The sequence below is a fragment of the Danio rerio genome, chromosome 23, assembly GCF_049306965.1.
Source record: "Danio rerio strain Tuebingen ecotype United States chromosome 23, GRCz12tu, whole genome shotgun sequence".
NCBI lineage: Eukaryota > Metazoa > Chordata > Actinopteri > Cypriniformes > Danionidae > Danio > Danio rerio.
The window spans coordinates 44,045,573-44,070,614 of NC_133198.1; the positions used below are offsets into that span (position 1 = coordinate 44,045,573).

Here is a 25,042-nt window from a genome sequence, read left to right on the forward strand (position 1 = left end):
AAATATTGAGCAGGGGGCGGGGCTTTCTTTTGCGCATCATTCCCTAATAGCAAATTAACAGTATAAGAGGGTATTAATATACAGTTACTATGGAAGCTCTCAGGTTGACATCAACAGAAGCAAATGGTGAGACTGTAAATGAAGAGTATCAAAACAAACTATTTTTTTTTAAGTGGATTACCTTGCACGGATTAATCATCCCCCTTAGAAATAACAATGTGAGCTAAATTTGGATTTCATGTGAACTTTAATACTCACATCATCTGACAGTCATGCACTTAAAAAAATTGATTATGGGAAGTTTTAAATGGCAAAGCTTTAAAACACATGCGATTGTTTGTTGATAGTCACCACCTGTAAAGACTCCGCCCTCTTCAGGAAAGGGGATGGGCAGCAGCAGCTCATTTGAATTTAAAGAGACGCACAAAAAAAAGCTTGTTTTTATTTCAACCCAAAAAATGGCATGAACAGCATGATATAATAGATAGTCTGTGAGGTAGTTTGAGCTGAAACTTCACAGACACATTCTGGGGGCACTTGAGACTTATGTTACATCATGTAATGATGTGTTGTTGCTACATCTGTCCATCACTCCTAGTCTTCATCCGCCATTGCCTCCTGGTGTGTCTTGAAATTGCTGCATTTCCTCTGTATATCTGAGGTTTTTGTGGGTCGCTCGAACTTTCCGCCAACCTGCCTTCGTTGTTTCTGCTCTGTTTGTCAGCTCGGGCTTGCTAATGAACGTGTTTGGGTTTCATTTCTGCACTAAGCTGGTCCTAATAAATAGCATTTGATGAGCGCTGACGGCAATCATATGGCATTTGGAGATTGCAGAACAACCCCATCCCTCCCTCGGGGTTCCCTAAATGACAGTGAACACCGAAACTTCACTAATTCATCAGCTGGTGCTGAAATTGAGAGGTGGAGTGGGCATTTTACACAAATACACTGGCATCTTACAGTATAGCCATATGGCATCCTCACCCATATGGTAACTTAATAGTCTCTTAAAGTCCCCATCGAATTACATTGACAATTTTTAGTGGTGCAAAGAGTACTGAAAAATTATACTCAAGTAAAAGTAAAATTGCTTGCCAAAAAATTAGTGCAAATAAAAATGTCTGTTGTAAATACTACGCGAAAAAAAGTATGAGTAAAAAGTAGCCCTTTTAAAAGTACCCAGGAGTAGAGAGTGTTCATTCATTCAATTTCTTTTCGGCGTAGTCCCTTTATTAATCTGGGGTCGCCACAGCGGAATGAACCGCCAACTTATCCAATATATGATTTACGCAGCGGATGCCCTCCCAGCTGCAACCTGTAACGACTGGGGGGAGTGACACTCACAACAGAAGGTAAGATCCAATATGCAGGTTTATTCAGCGTCAGGCAAGCAGTGGTCATACAGGTGCAAACGGGTATGTTAAGGCAGTCCAGAATCGTAGTCGGTATAAACAGGCAACAGGTAGGGATGGCTGACGTGAAACGGATGTTTCGACACAGTGTCGAGATCCCGAAGCGCAAGTGTTTGGAAACACTGCACCGAAGCATGATCCGAAGCACCCAAGTCACGTGACTAAAGTGTTTCGAAACACCTAGTCACGTGACTAAAGCGATTCAAAGCATCGATCAACTTAGAAACGTTTCGAGACCTGGCAAATCCTCATTTGATTGCCAAGGACGTCAAGTATTCTCTGTCTCATATGGCTCAGAGGACTATGTGTTTGCTACTTAATTCTAGGCTGTGCATGATGTTTTGGGTTCGAATCCCGACTTGTACAAATACTCTGAAATCATGGTTTTATGTATTTTAATCATGTTTCTGTTTTGTGTAGCCTAAATAGGATACAGCTGCAGTTAGGCCATCAATTTAGCATCATTTTTGTAACACTGTAAAACAATAATAAATATTTTTACAGTATGGTTGGGTTTAGGGTTTGGGTAGACATTAATAAAATACAATAAATGGGAAATTTTATGAATAATATAAATAATTCTTGATAACTTCAGGCCACCGTTTTTGATCTAGCAGCAACCCTGTTTTAAGACAAAAACAACATATTTATTCACAAATTGTTCATTCGGATATCAGACCAATGTTGAAACAAAACAATACAAGAGCAAAGCATTACCAACTGGTATTAAAGCATTTCAAAACAACTTTGACAGCCTGGCTTCGAAACCTACTAATCCCGCATGGAAGTCTGACTGTTTAACCACTGTACTATGTTACTTGAAGAATCAAACATACAAAGTTGGCTTTAATGCCTCAATTTGTTCAACTGTTCTTTGCTGAAGCTGTTTCAGTGCGATACATAAAAAATTACCACTAGATGTCACTGTAGAGTGGGGTTTCGAAACGTTTCGAAGCTTCGACTGTTTTAGTGTTTCACGAAGCCTCGCTTTGCCCACCACTAGCAACAGGTCAAAAGGCAGGCGGCTAAACTAGAGAACAAGGGTAAACAAGGCTAGGGTCTAAACACGGAGAAAACAAGACAAGGAGAAACGCGTTGTATTGTCACTATGGGCGAACAAGACTCGGCAAACTGGAAGGGTGAAAGAGTGGCTTATGAATGGTGTGATATCAGTCTGTGACAAGGTTCAGCTGGTGATTGCAATCAGGATAGATGAATGAACAGGCGTGCGTGTTTGGGAGCAGTGCATGTATGAAAATGTAGTCCTGGGAAATGCGGAAATGTAGTTTTGAGAGTTCGTGTGAGAACCAGCGATCTCTGGAAAGCGATCGCTGGTTGTGTGACACAACCCAACACTGGGAAAGCAATGGATAAATTAAAAAAGCTATTACAACACTTCATACTGGATTCTGTAACTAATCGGTAACCAGTCTAATGAAACCAGTTCATGCTGACTTTAACGTAACTAATCATCTGCTGTTTTCAAGCCTCACCCATTTTTATATATTTTTTTTTTTACTTTAAAATGTTTTTGGAGTCAGTCATTCATTGACTCCTGCTGGAATGCTCCACACGTTGCTTTATTAACACATTATTCTGTTTCTCCATAGCTCATTATTTATTTTTTCCTGCATATACGGCAAGTCGTTAACCGATCAACTTTATCTAACAAACAGAAATGCTGTACCATGATGGAAAATTGCTTGAAATTGGAACAGCACTAATGTATTTTCTCACTGGGGACTTTTATAGATATTGGCACCAGTTATATATTACATTCTCTTGGAACTGTTTAGCATGCTGTAATTGCATTTTTGTGAAAATAACTCTCATCATTTGTGTTTTGTTTTCAGAGGGGGAAAGGTTTTAGGAATGGCTTTAAAAAATTATTTTCAGTTTTAATCAAAAGCAATAAATTTTAAAGACATTAATTTAGGTAAAAGAGAATTTAATTAATTAAGAAAAAGACTTTTTTTTGGACAATTGAAGTTGTATTGGGTAAAATATCCATTGTTTGGTACCAACTTTTTATTTTGCACACATAACCAACATTATACACTCACCGGCCACTTTATTAGGTACACCTGTCAACCGCAAATTTCTAATCAGCCAATCGCATGGCAGCAACTCAATGCGTTTAGGCATGTAGACATGGTCAAGACGATCTGCTCTAGTTCAAATCGAGCGTCAGCTCTATCTGAGTATTGTTGCTGACCATGTCCATCCCTTTATGACCACAGTGTACCCATCTTCTGATTGCGCCATGTCGTAAAGCATGAGTCATCTCAGGTTTCTTAAACATGACGATGAGTTCACTGTACTCAAATGGCCTCCACAGTCACCATATCTCAATCCAATAGAGAACCATCAGGATCTGGTGGAATGGGAGATTCGCATCATGGATGTGCAGCCGACAAATCTGCAGCAACTGCGTGATGCTAACATGTCAATATGGAGCAAAATCTCTGAGGAATATTTCCAGCACCAAGTTGAATCTATGCCACAAAGAATTAAGGCAGTTCTGAAGGTAAAAGGAGGTCTAACCCGGTTGTAATAAGGTGTACCTAATAAAGTGGCCGGTTAGTGTATATCACAACCTTGTGTGTATTTTACGAGCTAGATAAAAGAGAACTTAATATACAACATGTAAAGATCCCGCCCTCTTCTGCAATTGGGGTGGGGCACAGCAACTCATTTACATTTCATTAGACCCATTAAAGGGGACCTACCATGCCTCACAAGATGTCAAATAAATCTATGATGTCCTTAGAGTGTGTGTGAAGCTTCAGCTCAAAATAACACCACAAATAATGTTTCATAACTCTTTGAAACAGACCCTTTTAGGCTTTGATCCTAATTGTGCTTTTTTGGTGACTGTCACTTTAAATTCAAATGAAATTGGGATCTTTTCAAAAGAGGGCGGAGCTACAAATGTTTACATGTCAGCAAAGTGGCAGATTCATAAAACAATGAATGACACGTGATGACACGTACAAAGGCAGAATGTCACTCAAAGTGTTTCTATAAGCTGTTTTTTATCATCTGTGATTATAAAAATGAAGGTAATACATTTTTACCGTTCAAAGCTGGTTATACACACAACTGTGTTTAAACTCCTTATTAAAGTGATTTTTGCATAATTGGTCCCCTTTAAAACACCGAAAGATGAGCATTTACTGTGAGATCTAATGAATGATCTCTGAGGTGTTTTGAGCAGAAACTTTACAGGCACATTCTGGGGACACCTGAGACTTTCTATTACATTTTGTAATCGAATGCATAATTGGACCCCATTAAAGCAACTTCAAGTCAGAAAATTGAACGCTGTTAGAACACAATGCACAGTTGCACACCTTTGTATAATGAAAACTAATTAACTTCTGAAGTTTAAGTAAGTGCAACTTCTGAAGGTTAAGCCACTCTTATTTCACATTATTCACTGCAAAACAAGAAACTATTTATACCTTATTCAGCAAGTGCCTGTCGTGAATGTAAAGTAAGCCACTTTGTGTAAAAGTGTCTGTCAAGTGCTTAAACGTAATGCATAAATGCATATCCGTGGAAAGAGGCAGTTTACTTTTTCTCGTTTTGTTCCTCTTTTGTCTGATAGTGGTGGTGGCTCTCTTACTGTCATTGCGAATACAGAAACATAGAAACATAGGGCATAGGAATAGCACGTGTGTTTGGCCTTTTTCCACATTTTTTCATTTACTGCCTTATTCCAAAATGGATTAAACTCATTTATTTCCTCAACATCCTACACACAAGACCCCATAATGCTAATGTAAGAAAAAAAACGTTTTGAAATTGTTGCAAATGTATTAAAAATAAAAGCTGAAAAATCACATGTACATCAGTATTCACAGCCTTTTCTGTGAAGCTCTAAATTGAGCTCAGGTTCATTCTGTTTCCACTGTTCATTCTTGAGATGTTTCAGCAGCTTAATTGGAGTTCATGTGTGGTAAATTCAGTTGTTTGGACATGATTTGAAAAGGCATACACCTGTCTATATAAGGTCTCAGGGTTGACAGTGCATGTCAAAGCACAAACCAAGCATGAAGACAAAGGAACCGTCTATAGACCTCCGAGACAGGATTGTCTCGAGGCACAAAGCTGGGGAAGGTTACAGAAACATTTCTGCTGCTCTGAAAGTTCCAATGAGCACAGTGGTCTCTATCATTTGTAAGTGGAAGATGTTTGGAACCACCAGGACTCTTCTTAGAGCTGGCTGGCCATCGAAGCTGAGTGATCTGGGGAGAAGGGTCTTAGTCAGAGAGGTGATCAATAACCCGATGGTCACTCTGTCTGAGCTCCAGCGTTCTTCTGTGGAGAGAGGAGAACCTTACAGAAGGACAACCATCTGTGCAGCAATACACCAATCAGGCCTGTATGGTAGAGTGGCCAGACGGAAGCCACTCCCCACCTGGAATTTTCCAAAAGGCATCTGAAGGACTCTCAGACCATAAGAAACTAAATTCTCTGGTCTGATGAGACTCAAATTGAACTCTTTGGAGTGAATACCAGGCGTTACGTTTGGAGAAAACCAGGCACCGCTCATCACCAGGCTAATACCATCCCTACAGTGAAGCATAGTGGTGGCAGCATCATGCTGTGGGGATGTGTTTCAGCAGCAGGAACTGGAGACTAGACTAAGACTAGTCAAGATAGAGGGAAAGATGAACACAGCAATGTACAGAGACAAACCTGCTTCAGAGTGCTCTTGAGCTCAAACTGGGGCGACGGTTTATCTTCCAGCAGGACAATGACCTAATATCAATGGAGTGACTACAAAACAACTCGGTGAATGTCCTTGAGTGGCCCAGCCAGAGCCCAAACCTTAATCATATTGAACATCTCTGGAGAGATCTGAAAATGGCTGTACACCATCGCTTCCCATTCAACCTGATAGAGCTTGAGAGGTGCTGCAAAGAGGAATGGGCAAAATTCCCAGAGACAGCTGTGTCAAGCTTGTGGCATTATATTTAAAAAGACTTGAGGCTGTAATTGCTGCCAAAGACGCATCAACAAAGTATTGAGCAAAGGCTGTGAATACTGATGTACATGTGATTTTTCAGCTTTTTTTATTTTTTAATAAATTTGCAACAATTTCAAAAAATCTTTGTTCACATTGTCATTATGGGGTATTGTGTGCAGAATGTTGAGGAAATGAATACATTTAATCCATTTTGGAATAAGGCTCAAACATAAAAAATGTTGAAATACGTGAAGCGCTATGAATACTTTCCGCATGCACTGTGACTCAGTTTTTCGACCACACTTTGTTATCATTGCTCATTTATTCGTGCTGGAATTTTATTTATATTTATTTGCAGGAAATTAGAACTGAATTTAGAATTAGTTTTGAAACAAATCTTTGCGTTAACAAATGAAATTAAACATGTAGGCTAATGGATGTATTCAGTGGAGATCGGACAACACCGTTTCCCTATCCTTGAAAGTAAAGGAGTAAAGAGTAAAAATTAGTAAAAAGAAAGTAAAGAGGCCGAATGGAGGAGGCTCGTTCTTTATCTTCATGCTGCAAATGCTCTGTTTAACTGTCTTCTCGCTAGTGAAGCTTTCAGTTTTTCCACTTTTCCTATTGGCCGTGGGAGATGAGACTCTGATTGGTTTAATGTTATGTTTTATTCTTCTTTTATCTGATAGTGGTGACGGCTCTCTCGCTATCATTGCGAAAGCAAAAACGGGACACTCAGTCTCCTGTGGAAGATGATGAGATCCGGGAGAACATCATCACGTATGACGATGAGGGAGGAGGAGAGGCGGATACAGCCGCTTTCGACATTGCCGCGCTAAAGAGCGCCCCGCAGAGCATGAGGAGGGTACAGCGCCTACAAAACACCAACAACATGTGAGTCAACCCTATTTATATATTTAACAGTCTTTTGGGAGGCACGGTGGCTCAGTGTTTAGCACTGTCGCCACACAGCATGAAGGTCACTGGTTTGAGTCTAGGCTGAGCAAGTTCGCATTTCTGTGTGGAGTTTGCATGTTATCCCTGTGTTGGCGTGGGTTTCCTCTGGGTGATCCGGTTACCCCCACAGACCAAACACATGTGCTGTAGGTGAATTGAATAAATTAAATGGGCCATAGTGAATGTGTGTGTATGAATAAGAGTGTGTATTGGTGTTCCTCAGTGTTGAATTGCGGCTCGAAGACCATTCTCTGTATAAAACGGATGCCCCAATTGGTGGTTCCCTCCTCTATGAATAAAATCTAAGGGTATAAGTCGAAGGAAAATGAATAAACTGTGTGGAAAATGAATAGACTGTGGGAGAAGCCGGAGCACCCAGAGCACCCAACATGGGTATCCTGTAAGTTTTAAAACAAAAAACGTTGTCGTTCCCTTACAAAACAGCTTATATTGCAGAGCGTTTGCCAAAACGACAGGTTCTGGAATGTTCTACTTTATGATGTAATAGTGTGGATAAGCTCCGCCTCCTCAGAACATCAACACCTACTTCTGCTGACTGCCTGTTTAGCCCTGATAATATGCTAAACAACTAGCCAATCAGAGCGGCAGGTGTTTACTCTGGAGTCTTCAATTGGCCAAGCCTATTCAAACAGAGCGTATTGATGACGGGGGTCAAGAACAGGACAGAAAATAGTCACTATTTTTGTTTTTATGTCTAAATAACTGCATAACATTATAAGTGAACCTCAGGGAACAGTACAGAATAAATAAAAAGGAGGTAGTTCATGACCCTTTTAATGGCTATAGATCCATCTCTGAAGTCCTGAAGGAAACAGTCTGTAAATAGACAACAGTAAATAGGATTTCATATTTCCCATGTCGATACTACACCCATCTGCCAGGAAAGACAGTATTAGAAATATAGACTTTATAACCAACTTTAATGACTTTGCACTTTTCACCTACCTTTGAGATAGCGTCAGTGCTGCTTTAAAAAAGAAGGGAAGGTAATGTGACGTGGATAAGTATGGAGACACATTTGCCAGCCTTGCTTTTAAACCATTAAAGTATGCACACAGAATTAAACACACACACACAATGTGAACACACACTTGAAGCAGTGGGCAGCTTATTTATTATAAGTAACTTGTATTTAACTAGTAGTAGTAGTTAGAAGTAGTTAAAGTCTCTTTAAGACAAGTCATTTCTCTCAGCGACCATCTTTGAAACGTCTCTCATGCATTCTGTCTGAATGCGAAAACATCAAATTCTCCAAAACTGTTTGCCAAGTTCACAATTACATTACCTATTTGGAATCACTGATAAAATTAGGCAACAAACATCTCATAAGTTTCATTTCTAAACGTTCGAATCAAACAAAATCAGCATTTTTTCAGGTTGCCAGAGCTAATGCGCAAACTCAGACGAAAAAAACGAGATCACAACACTGACCTTATTTATGGCCCTTTTACACAGTATCATCCTCTAGATCAGGGGTCTCAAACTCGCGGCTATGTTGAGACTATAGTTTGTGACCCCCGCCTTAATTTGAAAGTTTAATGTTAGTGCGGCCCGCGAGTTTGATATGTGTAGCCCTTTACAGTTTTGTGTGTGGAGCTGAACAAACACACTAATCACGGTGGGGTATAGGGTTCTCGGGGCAGGGGTATATAGGTTCTCGGGGCAGGATATTGGCTGTCTATAAATAGTTAAATATATATATATATATATATATATATATATATATATATATATATATATATATACACATACAGTTGAAGTCAGAATTAATAGTCTCCCTGAATTTATTAAACTCCCTATTTATTTTTTCCCAAATTCACCAACTTATCCAGCATATGTTTTACGGAGCGGATGCTATTCTAGCTGCAATCCATTTCTGGAAAACATCCATACACACCCATTCATACACATACACTACGGACAATTTTAGCCTGCCCAATTCACCTGTACCGCATGTCTTTGGACTGTGGGGGAAACTAGAGCACCCGGAGGAAACCCACATGAGCATGCAAACTCCATACAGAAACTCCAACTGACCCAGTCGAGGCTTGAACCAGCGACCTTCTTGCTATGAGGCGACAGCACTACCTACTGCGCCACTGCGATCCCTTTCCCTATATTCTAACTGCTTATTTTTCTTGATTTTAAAATTGAAACATTTGGCATACTGTCAATACATAAGTCAGCAAAATGTATAGCACTGTTCTAGATATTTTAATGAAACAATTGTACAGATTGTGCCTTTAAGGTGAGTCACAAATGGTCACGCAAGAAAATGAAAGGAATAATAATATTTATTGCTGTAATGATACAGCAGCATGTATCTTGTACCTCTATAACTTAATAAGGTTCTGTTCTCGTGGTACTCTCCACCTGACTCCTTTCAGCATTTTCCTTGTGTTTTAAATCTAATTTTAAATCCATGGACTGCAGATGGCAAAAATAGCCTTTAGTACACTTTGTACATTTCTGATTGTTAATGTGCATTGTCCCTGTCAAATAACATGACATAATAAATAAGAATTGACACTCTTATTGATTATGGTAACCAAATGACCCATTTTTTTCTTGGGGCAGTACCATTTTTTTTCTTTTTTATTCATAACTGGAGGTGTTTAAATTAGAAAAAATATATATAAATAATGTATTGTCCCCATTTTTAAAATTCAATCAATTATACAATAATAAAAATACTATAATATACAGTTGAAGTCAGAATTATTAGCCCCCTTTGTATTTTTTTCTTTTTTAAATATTTCTTAAATGATGTTTAAGCAAGGACATTTTCACAGTATGTCTGATAATATTTTTTCTTCTGGAGAAAGTCTTATTTGTTTTATTTTGGCTAGAATAAAAGCAGTTTTTAATTTTTTATAATACATTTTAAGTACAAATTTATCAGCCCCTTTAAGCTATATTTTTTTCGATAGTCTACAGAACAAACCATCGTTATACAATAACTTGCCTAATTACCCTAACCTGCCTAATTAACCTAATTAACCTAGTTAAGCCTTTAAATGTCACTTTAAGCTGTATAGAAGTGTCTTGAAAATATCTAGTCAAATATTATTTACTGTCATCATGGCAAAGATAAAATAAATCAGTTATTAGAGATAAGTTATTACAACTATTATGATTAGAAATGTGATTTCTGTAAAACAGAAAATGGGGGAAAATAAACAGAGGGCTTTTAATTCTGACTTCAACTGTATAGCAGTTTATAATTAATACTGTTTTGTAATTAAACAATACTACTGTAAACTGTATTATACTGTATTTCTTAAAGTATTTACAACTATTTGTTAATGATTGCTACATCATACTGTAGTAATAACACTAGTGAACTGATAAACTGTAATATGTACTTAAGTATACTTCAGTTTTTACAACAGTAAACTGCAGTGTATCAAGTATAATATACCATATAGTTGTAAATAACTACAGTATTAAGTCATTTGTTTATATTACTACATTACGAGACATAAGTCTTGTCTTCTTAGCAGTTGTGAGAGCAACAGATAATAACTTGACTTCAAGTCTAGATTTTTCAGCTTAATCATCTGTTGAACTGCATCCCAATCATCACCAATACCGCAGAATACCTATTGGAACCAGCATGAATCTAAGATTCTCACATGAATTCAGTCAAGTTTGGTAAAGGAAAAATCATGGTTTGGGGTTACATTCAGTCTGGGGGTGTGTGAGAGATCTGCAGAGTGGATGGCAACATCAACAGCCTGAGGTATCAAGACATTTGTGCTGCCCATTACATTACAAACCACAGGAGAGGGCAAATTCTTCAGCAGGATAGCGCTCCTCATACTTCAGCCTCCACATCAAAGCTCCTGAAAGCAAAGAAGGTCAAGGTGCTCTAGGATTGGCCAGCCCAGTCACCAGATATGAACATTATTGAGCATGTCTGGGGTAACATGGAGGAGGCATTGAAGATGAATACAAAGAATCTTGATGAACTCTGGGAGTCCTGCAAGAACGCTTTCTTTGCCATTCCAGATGACTTTATTAATCAGTGATTTGAGTCATTGCAGAGATGTATGGATGCAGTCCTCCAAACTCATGATGGAGTCAGACACAATATTAACTCTGTTTTCACTGCAGCAGGACTTTATATTCTATACTGGACATTATTTCTGTTAAGAGACAAGACTTTTGTCTAAGCAAAGTCAGACCTTACTGTCCTTGTTAAAGAATTAAAAATAAAGGCATGATCATATTTTATTTCAGTAATATAAGTGTAATCTAGAGGTCTTTGCCTTTCATATAAGCCACTTCTGATACCAAATGATCAACTAAAAAGTTATTATTTTTTGTTCCTAAAACTTGTATAGGTGACAAGAGTTTTGTCAGGTAGTGTATAGTTGTTGTGTTATCAAATTACCAGATTAACTTAAGTATTTTGGTTTACAAACATTATAGTGTTTAATATAAATTACTACAGCATTTTTTTCATGTGGAATAAGATTTCGATGCTTATCTGAGCACCAAATGTCCCAGAAATGCCTTTTAGAAATCTGGTCACCATGTTTGTTGGTTTGACGGTCATCATAGCTGAAGCACACTGCAGGAAAGCCTCTCAAATCTTCCTGACACTGCCAGAATTTCACCAGAGTAAAATTTGATCACAACCACCATTAATTGGCTGTCAGTGAACTCAACGAACCAATGATCAAAGACTACAGATTTAGGTCTAGGATTTGTCTCAGAGACCAAATTGTCGCCCAAATTCTCAGAGTCTTGAGTGTGTGTGTGTTTTGACTTTGATGTAGACGTCTCATTTCATCATTCTGATCTCCCTGATTTAATGCTGGCACTGTCTGATCTTTCAAATCACATGTCATTTCTTGACATTTGGCTTAGAAAATGCCATATTATGTTATTTGGAGTGTGCTGACATTCACAAAATGCAATCTTCTGTATCTCTATCTGAAATCTCTGGTTACGATAAATACTTTTGATCACAATAAACGAAGTTACATGCATATCTGATTAATGAAGGGTGTCCGCGTGTATGTGTGTGTGGTTTAATGAGCTTTCACGATGCAAATCTGACAGCTGTTTCAGTGCAAAGTTCATCTTGTTAATATTTCTGCTGCTCAAACCCAGACTGCGTTCTAGCGCTCCATCCATCATGCTCCTGTTAGATGTCATTGTAATACTCCTGGGCAGGTTGATGAAACATGCACAACATGCAACTATTTTTAAAAGCACAACTGACACATTTCGAGTCGTTGCATTAGGAGTTGCCACCGGGACGGCAACAAAACTTCTGATTAAAATAGAAGAACTAATTGGTAACTTAGAGGGATATGATTTTAGTGCAATAAAGAAAAAAGGAACCAGTATTAAATAGGAGCTTTAAGCAATTTTTCATTTACAAAAGAAAAAATGGATACTCTGGTATAATCATAATTCTGATATAAAAAATAAAACTGCAAGATGCTAATTAGTCATTATTAAATAAAAGTTAAAATTGTGAAAAAAAAAAGTTTATGACAAAAAATATATATATATTTTGAGGTATGAAGGTTATGAGAAATCACGAAGGATGATGATATAGATATATGCTGAAATTATAGCAATAGTAAGTCGAAATTATAACAATTACAGTTTGTTTAATTATTTTGGCACAAATTTCAGAAACCTGTCAATTTTCAAAACTCTAAACACAAAACTCTAAACACGGAAGCGTCAGCCAATCAGATCGCTGTATGCAAATACACCAGCTCAGACAGTGGCCTATTGCTGACTGAATATCATTGGCTGACGCTTCTATGACGATCGTTTCAGCTCCAACTTCAGACACGCCCTCTGTCAAGCGTTGACGCTGAAGCCCCGTGTGAATAGGGTGTAAATGACCAAATTTCTCATCCGAAAGACGGCGCTCACTGACAGTATAGTGTCTCCTTCACTATACTTTTTAAAAATGTTTTAATATAATTTTGGCAATGGTTGTGAATTTTGTGTCTAGAGTTTTGAAAATTGACACCAGGGTTCAGAAATTTGTGGCCAAACTATTGTAAAAAAAACTGTAAAAGCATTTTGAGAAAAGGTTATTTATGGCATGTATTTTAATTAAATAAACAGTTAAAATGTAGTAAAATCTAGCAAATATAAGATATTAAATTGTGATTATGATAAAATATATGGAAAAACTTATAATCATGATATAAGTCAGCTCCAGAAAAATATGTACTTATGGAAATTTGTAACTGAAAGAAACTGACCGATCTTAAAATATATTAGTGTCTTTGTTTTGTATCAAGATGGCTGCCAGTAATGTTTTTATAAGGTATCCTATTAAAAAAAAATTAAATGCTGTAAATAAGCTTTCAAATTTGACCATTACGATTCCACGTCTATTTTATTTTCACAGGTATTCTCAAGATAACCTGGACAGCATCAGAACTTTCAGCTGGGGTCAGAGTTTGGGTTTAGACCCGCGGCGTCCCGTTTCTGCACCGCTCTATGGGAGATACTGCTACAGCATCCAGACTCTTCCAGCTCAGAGAAACAGAGCCGGACCCTTCAACTCCAGGCTGGACATGGCCAAGTTGGCATATGTTCTGCCCACCAGCCAGAGCCAACCTGGCGGGCCTTTAGAGTGCGGTTCTGTGTTCATCAGCAAGAGCAGAGAAGGCTCTGAATGTAAAGGAGCAGACGGATCCACCGACAGCATCCCGAAGGAGAGCGAGGCAGGAAGTGAGGTCATCTCTGAAAGCCACACGCTCAGCCAGGATCAGGTAAACATACTGATATAACTCACAGAGAATAACAACATGGTTCTGAGAATAAAAATACTGTTTGTTTTGTCCATAAAGAAACAGATTTGAGCAAAATGCTGGGTTGTTTTAACAAATATAAACAAATTCAACTTTAAGGTTAAAAAACATTAAGTGAAACAATTAACCAAATATTAGGTTCATCCATATTTGACCCAATGTTGGATTACAACAACCCAGCATGTTTTAGAATGTATAAAACAGGGGTCAACAATCTCGTTCCTGGAGTTCCAGTGCCCTGTAGGGTTTAGTTCCAACTTGCCTCAACACACCTGCTTGGGTGTTTTAAGTATACCTAGTAAGATCTTAAGCCTGGTTTATACTTCTGCGTCAGGTGACCGGTGTAACCAACGGCGCATGCAACGCGGGTTGCTGTGCATTTATACTTCTGCACGCTTTCTCTGTTGGTCTGCATTAACACTTCCAAAACGCTAGTTGGCAGTGAGGTGTAAATGTGTCTCTGTGTCGAGTTTCTTCGCCTGTGTTTTGTTCTTTCTGAACGCTTCCAGGATGTACAATTGGCTCAAACTTGCTCATTTTGAGGCAGGAAGCTCCTTCGCGGGACTTCACACTTGTAAACAATCGCTCCATTGGGCTCGCGCCGCTTGCGTGGCTCTCGGTCCTGCCCAGACTCGTCAGCGTTACCAAGCCGACCAATCACAGAGCTGACGCTACGCGTCGTTGCGACATGTAGTTACATTTTTTTGAGAGGTGCACGTCAGCGACACTGTCGGCCATGGCGTCGGGCTATGCGTCAGTGCCGTACCATACGCGTGCGCTTGACGCAGAAGTATAAATCAGCCTTAAGCCTGGTTTATACTTCTGCGTCAAGTGACCGGCGTGACCCACGGCGCATGCAATGCGCGTAGCTGTGCATTTATACTTCTGCACGCTGTCTCTGTCGGTCTGCATTAACACTTCCAAAACGCTAGTTGGCAGTGAGGTGTTTATGTTCCTCTGTGTCGAGTTTCTTCTCTGCTGTTTTGCTTTTCCTGAACACTTCCTGGATGTACAAGTGGCTCAAACTTGCTCATTTTGAGGCAGGAACCATGGACGTGCAACAACTTTAACTATGAGGCAAACACAAAACAAAACTGTCCATCAGGAGCTCCTTCACGGGACTCCACACTTGTAAACAATCGCTCCATTGGGCTCGCGCCATTCTGGCTCTCGGTCTCGCCCAGACTTGTCAGCGCTACCAAGCCGACCAATCACAGAGCTTGCGCTACACGTCGTTGTGACGTGTAATTACAATTTTTGAGAGGTGCACGTCAGCGACGCCGATGGCCACGGCGAAGGGCTATGCGTCATCGCCGTAGCATACGCCGGTGTTTGACGCAGAAGTATAAATCAGCCTTTAATGATGGACAGTTCACGCACACAATGACCGCAGGCTTGCTCACTTAGCGGAAGAGGCGGAGCTATCGGCCGCACATGTTGGATAACTTTATTTATTTTGGATTGACAAAGCAAACTTCTCCTGCGAGAGTGATTATAGCGCCTCCCCATGGAGAATGCGGTTATACTCATGGCAGGTATAATTTGATTGTTTGGTTGTTTATTTCACTGATTTGGCAACCGTCAAACGTCATCACAAAAACGGGTTGAATTTCCGCTTAGTAAAAAAACAAGTGCTCCATTTAGGACGACACTGCATACATGTACTATGCTGTTGAGTGTGTAAGTGCATAATTACATAGTGCATAGTGTGCCATTTGGGACGCAGCTCTTGATTAGCTTGTTCAGGTGTGTTTGATTAGGGTTGGAGATAAAATCTGCAGGACACCGGACCTCCAGAAACAAGTTTGGTGATCCCTGGTATAAAACAACCTCTATGGGGATATTACACCTAATATTAAATTATGCAATTAATTTACCTCAGTCCATCTAAAATATAGGTAACTTTTTTAAATTAAAATTGTAAACACTAAAAATGCTGGTTGTCATTAATTCTCATTTAATTAATTATTTTATATTCTTTTAAATTTAGATCACATTTTTAGCCCAACATTTTTTAAGCTTTAAGTTTAAAAGTTCTTAACATTATAAAATATGATGTTTGTTTTCTCACCCTCAGGCCAACCAAGATGTTGGGGACTTTTATTATGTTATATATTATTATTAGTAGTAGTAGTAGTAGTAATAGTAGAGGTAGTAATGGTAATAGTGGTGATAGTGTAGTGGTAGTAGTAATAATGGTGGTGGTGGTGGTGGTAGTATTGGTGATAGTATGTAGTAGTAGTAGTGGGTCAAACATGGATGAACCCAACCATTGATCAAAAATGGACAAAACCAATCAACCAACTATTGGGTTAAAGGGTGTCATTTAAATTAAATTGAACACAACATTTTTCATTGAGTTTTTCATATATGACCCAACTTTGGTTCTAAGTTCCGGTCCTCTACCACCCCCCCCACCCTCTCTCTACCTCCCTCCATGGCTGTTTCTCAATTCCAAGAATGCAGAGAACAGACTTGTGTTCTTGTAAAGAGCGGTCTTGCCAGGTCAGCTCGGAAGAGCAAACTCAGGAGACCACGAGAACACATCACTTCCTGATGGTCACATGACCTTCATGCATTTTTAAGAGAAAATTTAAACATTACAGCATTCATACAATTTTTTTTCTCTCTTTTCTATATATATATATATATATATATATATATATATATATATATATATATATATATATTTATTCAGTTGAGATTACTTCAAACATTTAATAAAACATGTACATTTCATAGCACTTCACAGACCTTTAATGCTATAAATATGTGGTTTTAGCAGATTTAATTATTCAGTTTTCCTTCCCTCACCAAAACCTGTCTTTTTCTCTCTCAGTCTGTTCATTCAGATCAAGTTCTGTTCGTGAAGGGCTCCAGTCAGAGCGGCTCCTGTTCAGAGGCTTCCAGCTCATCGGCGGGCCACAAACTAGAGTCGTCCCCTCACGGTTTAAATACACGAGCCTCCATTTCCACCATCACCACAGACGACTCAACTCCTGTATCAGCAGTGGACAAGAATGGAGATATTACGCTCATCAGCACCAGCCAGAGCTCAACCAGCCTCAGCACCACAGATATACCATTCAGAACGATGGAGGGAACGCTACTGAGAAATGGTAGAGGAATAGCTTTAAACACAACCACTCTTCTTTATCCAGAAGCTGCCGCTGCCACTGCTGCTGCTGGGCTTATGGGATTATATGGAGTAAGTGGGCGGAACTATGTGCCACAGTTAGTGATGCCCCTCCCAGGTGGGGCGGGGCTTTATGAAAGTAGATGGGGCTTAGGGAATGGGAAAGTTGGACAAGCGAGCTCAGATAAAGCATCCGCCGATTCGTTGACAAATCGAATGGGCGATTTCCTGCAACACCGTCTGGCGATGGTGACCTTTGACCCCATGCAGCCGCCGTATGACTCGCTGCAGACGTACGGATTGGAGGGTGGCGGCTCACAGGCCACGTCTCTCAGCTCGCTGGAAAGCGAGGCAGAAAAAGACACGCAGGGCCAGAAACACAGTTTTGAGGAATGGGGACCCAAGTTTGACAGGTTGCTTGATATTTTTAGGGAACGAGCGACGGAAAAGGAGGATAATGCAAAGCATGAGGGCGAACGTTTGAAGGGAGAGGAAACGAACAAGACAGAGGATGAAAGTGAGACAGAAGTGCGAAATGAGATTACAATTGAATCGAAGGAGACACGTCAGGCTGAGGAGGAAAGCACGGAAGACACGGAGCAAACGCAAAACGGAAAGAGACACTAGAGAGGGAATGGGAGGATGTGATGTCACATCTTAAACGTTCTAAAGCAATAAGTGCTGAAGGGAGAAAATGAGCACAATCTGGACAAAAGAGAATTTTATATGGACCTGCCAAAAACCCAGTATGTCATTGTTGTAGAGGAGCTGAAGGTCTTATGTAAGTCACTACTTGCTCAGTTTGACGCGCACACGCGGCGCTTACAATTGTAAAATACAAGGTCATCTTTGTCTGCGTTTATTTTCAGATTTAGATCTCAGATTTTCAAACAGCTCTCTGACTTTTATACCCAGATGTTTTTTTTTTGTTGTTGTTTTTTTGATGATGATTGAATCTTGGTGGTGGCATGGTGCCTTAGTGGTTAGCACTGTCGCCTCATAGCTAGAAGATTGCTGGTTTGAGTCCCAGCTGTGTCAGTTCAGCATTTCTGTGTGGAGTTTGCATGTTCTCCCTGTGTTCGCATGGGTTTCCTAATGGTGCTTCGGTTTCACCCACAGTCCAACGTTTGTTTAAAATGATAAAGAAAGGTCAAAAAGATGCTAATGAACAATATGTTCTGTTTACAGGAGACTGCTTGATAGATTACTTGGATCATGCAGAGAATATTAATATACCAGTTATGACATAATCAGCCAAACTCCCTGTCCACCGTTTTTGGTATGTTAAAAACATATTTTTCAAGAGTTCGCCCTTAGCTGACGATTGATTATGGAGCTTGTTTGTCATGCTGTCCCGGGAGAGAGCCCTGAGCTCATGAGATCCTCAAAACCTGGGGCTCCCCCGTTGCAGGGTGATTGGGGAGTCCGAGTTCAGGTAGTAATCGAGAACTCCCCTGCTTGATAATGTTGGAAGTAGATTATAATGCTAAGAAGTGTCCATGCTGTCAATTTAGATTTGTCGATTTACTTATGTTACATGTTTTTGTCTATGGGAGGAAACCGGAGAGCCCGGTGAAAACCCACGCAAACACGGGGAGAACGTGCAAACTCAGAAGTGACGACTTGGCCAGGTAGTGTCCGAGCCGGTGACATTCTTGCTGTGTGGCCGTGGTGCTAACCACTAGGCCTCTGTGCTGCTCTGACAAGGAAATGGGAGGAGTAGGGGTGGAAGGGGGGATTCTTCAAGACGAAGATGGCTGAAGTAAGATACTCTGGTTATTTATAGTGGTTAAGGAGTCGTCTGATTGGTAAATCAGTGTTAGCTAATGTGGACCAGGTGCTATCAATCATAAGCGCGTGCTCCTCTCGAAATCAGTTCATAAATAAACTTCACCTGATTCTGCTGGTGCAGTTTTCATCAAATTTGGTTATCTTCAGAGCATCCTGGCAAATGTTATGGAGTTCAGAGCAGCAATGTGGCTCAGTGGTTAGCACTGTTGCCTCTAAGCAAGAAAGTCACTGGTTGGAGTTCGAGCTGGTTGGCATTTCTGTGTGGAGTTTGCATGTTCTCTTCGTGTTGGTGTAGGTTTCCTCCGGGTGCTCTGGTTTCCCCATAGTCCAAAGGCATGCGCTATAGGTGAATTGGGTAAGCTAAATTGGCCATAGTATATGAGTGTGTATGGGTGCTTCCTAGTACTGGGTAGCAACTGGAAGGGCATCCACTGTGTAAAACATATGCCGGAATAGTTGGTGTTTCAATCCGCTGTGGTTACTCCTGATAAATAAGGGCTAAGCCGAGGGAAAATGAATGAATGAATATGGATTTTGTTTTAACAAAATTTGGGTTTCTTTGTCACCTCGCACTGATGTTCTTAGCTTGCAGCTATATACAGGGTGGATCTTAAAAAGCCTTATATAAATAATTAGCCTCATATAAATGTCTTAAATCTCAAAACCCACATTTTAGCACTTAAAAAGTCTTACAATTAATTTTTAAGACCTGTTGTAGGTCTTAAATCACTTTTAAACCGGTCTTAATTTTCCTTTGTTCATGTATTGCTACTCATATGACCAACACCCATCCAATTATCAACAATCTATCTCAATAAAACTTTAAACTTTTTATTTAAAAAGGTAGTTTTAACTCTGTTTACCTTAATGGTTTAATTATTTTCCTTACAATAACTTTTTTTTAAAAATGCTCTATGTTTTTACTGCTGAGGACACCGACCTGGACATTATTTTTATTATTTTATAGAAAGTTTGTTAAAAAAAAAAAAGTTGTATGGATACAAGTAGAGCTTGCTTGTTACAAAATATCTAAAAAAACAGATTTTTTTATAATTAATTTATTAATGTATTATTAATACAGCAGGGGCGCTCAACCTGTGGTCTGTGTGAGTCTTAATGCCCCAATATAGTGAAGGAGACACTATACTGTCAATTAGCGCTGTTTTTCGGATGAAATGTTAAACCGAGGTCCTGACTCTCTGTGGTCTTTAAAAATCTCATGGCACTACTCGTAAAGATAAGGGATATAAACGCAGTGTCCTGACCTAATTTTCTTGACCCATACTCATCATGGCCTCCCAATCATCCCCTTCCACCGAACTGGCTGTATCACTGTCTCTCCACTCCACCCATAGCTGGTGTGTGGTGAGTGCACTGGCGCCGTTGTCCTGTGGGTGCCGTCACATCATCCAAATGGATGCTGCACACTAGTGGTGGTGTGGAGAGACCCCCCTCAGCCTGCGGCCTCGTGCCAACGCACGCCTACCACCAGTGCCGATATACAGCCATATTGCACTGCTACTCGTGTGATATTGAGTCTATACAACAGTTTGACGGCATAATTGTGTATATAAAAACAAAATCAAACATTGAGAGTCTCAAAAACCCTTTTGTATGAGGAACTACTTTCTTCCGCGTTGGATTCAAATCATACGCTAATCATTAAACAGCTGAGCAAGCATCTTTTAAAGATTCTAACGACACTTTAGATCTGTATTGTCTGCTTTTTGCTGGCTGTATGTGGGCGGAGTAATACACAAAGGGTAAAGAGGCTGTACGGGTGCTGATATTACTTAAATATATCACGGCTATCAGCCAATCAGATTCGAGAACCAGACAGAGTCCAGATGCAAAACCCTCTAAATCCATCAGACCTCTTTTCTTGTCAGTATATATATGGTACAATAGTTTTCAACTTAACTTTTCTTGTTTCAGTCTGTTGTTATGGCAGTACTTATTATTTTAAGTGTTTAAAGTGTACTATTTTCATCTAAAATTAATATTTGGTTTAATTTAAGCTCTAATTTACAGTTAAGTTTATCAATAACTGCACTCAATTACAGCTGGAATCTAATTTCTCTTTTTAATGAAGGCACTTTAAATCTCTTTACGTCTCTTCACTTTTAACTAAAGGGTTAATAAGCTTCGATTTTATTTTAAAAATCCTGTAAATGATGGAAATGTGTCAGTTTACAAAACCTGTAAGATACAATGCGACTTAATTTTGCATAGCATGACCTGGCGTATGAGGTGGAGCATCCACTAAAATAGGGCTCGTCTCATTCCACACACACACACACTCATATTAGCAGCACGTGTAGTCATCTCTCAGCGTTCTCTCCTTATACTAAAGTTAATAATTCAGATCGGCATGACAAGCAAAAGCTATGAAACATCTCATTTCTGAAATATTGATTTCAGCCCTGAGAGCGTCATTGTTTGAAAAATAGGTCTCATGAAAAATGTACACTGGCTGACAAATTCATATTGACGCCTGTGTATTAATAAGGCAACACTCTCCGGCGTGGATTTCCACAGTGTGAAAACTCCACCATTTAAAACATTTTGATAAAAGGCTGTTTTTACTAGGTCACTGCAAGCACACTCATCATGATTTGTGCATGGCTTTTACTTCTAACTTATTTTAAAGACTGGATGTCCTCTGTTTGCTAGTTAGCATGCGGTTTAGTTAGCAAAGACCAACCACTCCACCTTACCCTTTCAGTTTTTTTTCCTATGCAGACCTATGCAACTAAATCTTTGAGGTGAACTTCTGAGCTGAATGTGAGGATGGGGTTTTGCTGTCGCTGTTTGTGTACATATGTAAATATATCATTGGGAACTGATGAGCTTTTATTTTGGCACCTGAGAGTTTATGTAAATCTGAATACGTTCATGTACTGTAAATGTTGACTCAATCCTAAAAACGGGACAATCCTAAGAATTTCCAGAGTGTTGTACTGTATGATCTCTTGTCAAACTAAATATGAACCGTCATCTGATGTTCAATAAATGGTGTACAGTGAACTTTGGCAAATGTGGATGCACCCATGTGTGTAGCCGGCTGTACATATGACTTACTGTGCGCATTGGAGGACAAAATGCTTTCATTATCTATCATTGTACACGATTATCTATCGTGTGTGCAGGAATCAAATCTGCTCATTTTTGATCTGCTATTATAGGGAGTGTAATGCTGTGTTCACACCAGACGCGGAACGCGCAGATAAAACGCGCTATTCGCAAATAGCCGCGTGAACATTAGAGTTTACTCGCTTTATACGCACGTCAAACCCCGCTTCATTCGCGTGTCAAATTCACATCAGAACAGACGCTGAAGTTCAGATTTTCGAAATCGAGAGATTCGCACAAAACGCTCGTTAAGCGCGTCAAACTGCTCAATTCGCCCCGCGCCATTCACGCAACTTGCGTCATTCGCACCGCAGGATGTTTATTTGCGTGTTTGCATTGACTTAACATGTAAATCACTCGCGCTTGACGCGCGTGCCGCGTCTGGTGTGAACGCAGCATAACGGAGGCAAGCTAGTGAGTGCTGTGCAGGTAAACCTCACTGCTCTGACCTTTAAATTTGCTCTAGCGACAGACGCTAGAGGCCATGGTCTTTAGCCTCCTTGGTAGAGCACCCGACTCCCATGCGGAAGGTCTCCAGTTCGATACCAGCTCGGCGGGTTGGGTGGCGTAGGACCGGCAGGGTTACATTGGTGCTGTGACCTGGATGGGAGTGAGGTTTAGGGGGGTGGGTGTAACGGAGGCCAGCTAGTGAGTGCTATGCAGTTAAACCTCACTGCTCTGACCTCTAAAGGTGCTCTAGCGGCGAACACTAGAGGCCATGGTCTTTAGCCTCCTTGTTAGAGCAACCGGCTCTCATGGAGAAGGTTGTCGGTTCGAAACCACCTCGGAGTGGGTGGCGTACGACCGGCGGGGTTACAGGAGCACCTTGAAAATAAATCTTGATATCTGTGATTACTATAAAGCAGGGTCTGTACAAGAGAAATGAACATTATACAAAGCATTTTTGTCATTTAAAGGTTAATTAAATAAAATATATGAACATTTTTTTTATTTCAGATAATTTCTGGAGAGGGGTGGCACGGTGGTTAACACTGTTGCCTCGCAGCAAGAAGATCTCTGGTTCGAGTCCCGGCTGAGCCAGTTGGTGTTTCTGTGTGGAGTTTGCATGTTCTCCCTGTGTTGGCGTGGGTCAATCTAAAGTCATGCGCTATACTGTAAGTGAATTGGATAAACTAAATTGGCTGTAGCCGTACACACAGACTTGTATGGCTATCTTTTTAGGGACGTCCCACACACATCATGCTCTTTATATTGTAAAAACAGCACCTTGCATGCACACAATGTCATAAGACGTTTATATTTGCGTAATGTGATGTCAGGTGACCAAAATTCAATGTCTAGCTAGCGTCTAAGGACAACATTATTTTGATGTCCAATAATGACGTTAATATTTGGTTGATGTTAGGTTGTGTTGGAAAGTGGCCAAAATCCAACATCGAGCTAACATCTTAAACCAACATCATATTGTCAGGTATGGCAACCAAAATCCAACATCTGATAGACATCTTAGTAGTAACGTTGACAACGTCAAGCTATAACATCATTAGACATTGATATTTGGTCGATTTTAGGTTGTATTAGTAAGTGACCAAAATCCAACGTCAAGTCAACATCTAAAGCCTGGTTTATACTTCTGCGTCAAGTGACCGGCGAGACCCACGGCGCATGCAACGCGTGTTGCTGTGCATTTATACTTCTGCGCGCTGTCTCTGTTGGTCTGCATTAACACTTCCGAAACGCTAGTGGGCAGTGAGGTGTTAATGTTTCTCTGTGTCGAGTTTCTTCTCTGCTGTTTTGTTTTTCCTGAACACTTCCTGGATGTACAAGTGGCTCAAACTCGCTCATTTTGAGGCAGGAACCAGCGGACGTGCAACAACTTTAACTATGAGGTAAACACAAAACAAAACTTTCCATCAGGAGCTCCTTCACGGGACTCCACACTTGTAAACAATTGCTCCATTGGGCTCGCATCCAGCTCGCGCCATTCGCGCGGTTCTCGGTCCTGCCCAGACTCGTCGGCGCTACTAAGCCGACCAATCACAGAGCTTGCGCTACGTGTCGTTGCGACGTGTAGTTATCATTTTTGAGAGGTGCACGTCCGCGACGCCGACGGCCACGGCGAAGGGCTATGCGTCAGCGCTGTAGCATACGCCGGCGTTTGACGCAGAAGTATAAATTAGCCTTTAGGGTGCTTTCACATCAACACTTTTGTTTTGGAACCTGTCTTGTTTGCCCATTTAGCGCGGTTCGTTTGGCATATATGAAACCACCAATCGCTCTCCGATCCGCGCCAAATCAATCGCTCCGAGATCGCTTGAATGAGATGATCTCGGCTCGATTGGAGCGGATCGATGGCCGTGAGAAGCGATCCAATCCATGCGCAGTTATATCACTGTGTTTTATATGTAATAGGTACACTGATATATGAAGAGTGAATTATGAGTAGGGTGGAAAGTTCGCGAGTCTCGGATGCCCGAAAACGAATGATAATCTCCCTGTAATCTCGCATCTCCCTCCCGGTCCTCAAATAGGCTACGTCGCGCACCCTTCTCACCCCTCCCCACCGCATCTCTCCTCACTCTTCAGACATGTCGTGCGCACCTTGTCAAACACCAACAAACTACCACCTCTCCTGACAGCTGAGCGGGACTCTGGAAAATAAACCCTGACACTCTGACCAATGTGAGGAGTTTACTCACACGTGACTTGTTTTAGCTCTTTTGGTCCGATTAGAAACTTTGCAGTGTGAAAGCGAACCTCACCAAGAGCAACAATGTAACAATTTGTAATCTCTGTTTCGGAACAACTGAATCGATTCACAGGTGTAAAAGCACCCTTAAATCAAGGTCAACTTGACATT

At 40.3% G+C, this 25,042-nt stretch overlaps 1 protein-coding gene across 3 annotated transcripts in view; it reads left to right on the top strand.

Annotated features, from left to right (window-relative positions):
- cdh24a (cadherin 24, type 2a) overlaps positions 1-22,171 on the top strand; it is a 210,625-nt gene extending 188,454 nt beyond the window's left edge. For all 3 annotated transcript variants that reach the window (XM_021470042.3, XM_073939333.1, XM_073939336.1), the window contains 3 exons: positions 7,077-7,281; positions 13,757-14,123; positions 17,002-22,171. In XM_021470042.3, the coding sequence (XP_021325717.1) occupies positions 7,077-7,281; positions 13,757-14,123; positions 17,002-17,925 (1,496 nt within the window). In that variant the 3' untranslated portion in view covers positions 17,926-22,171. The remainder of the gene's footprint in view (positions 1-7,076; positions 7,282-13,756; positions 14,124-17,001) is intronic.
- The last annotated feature ends 2,871 nt before the right edge of the window (positions 22,172-25,042 follow it).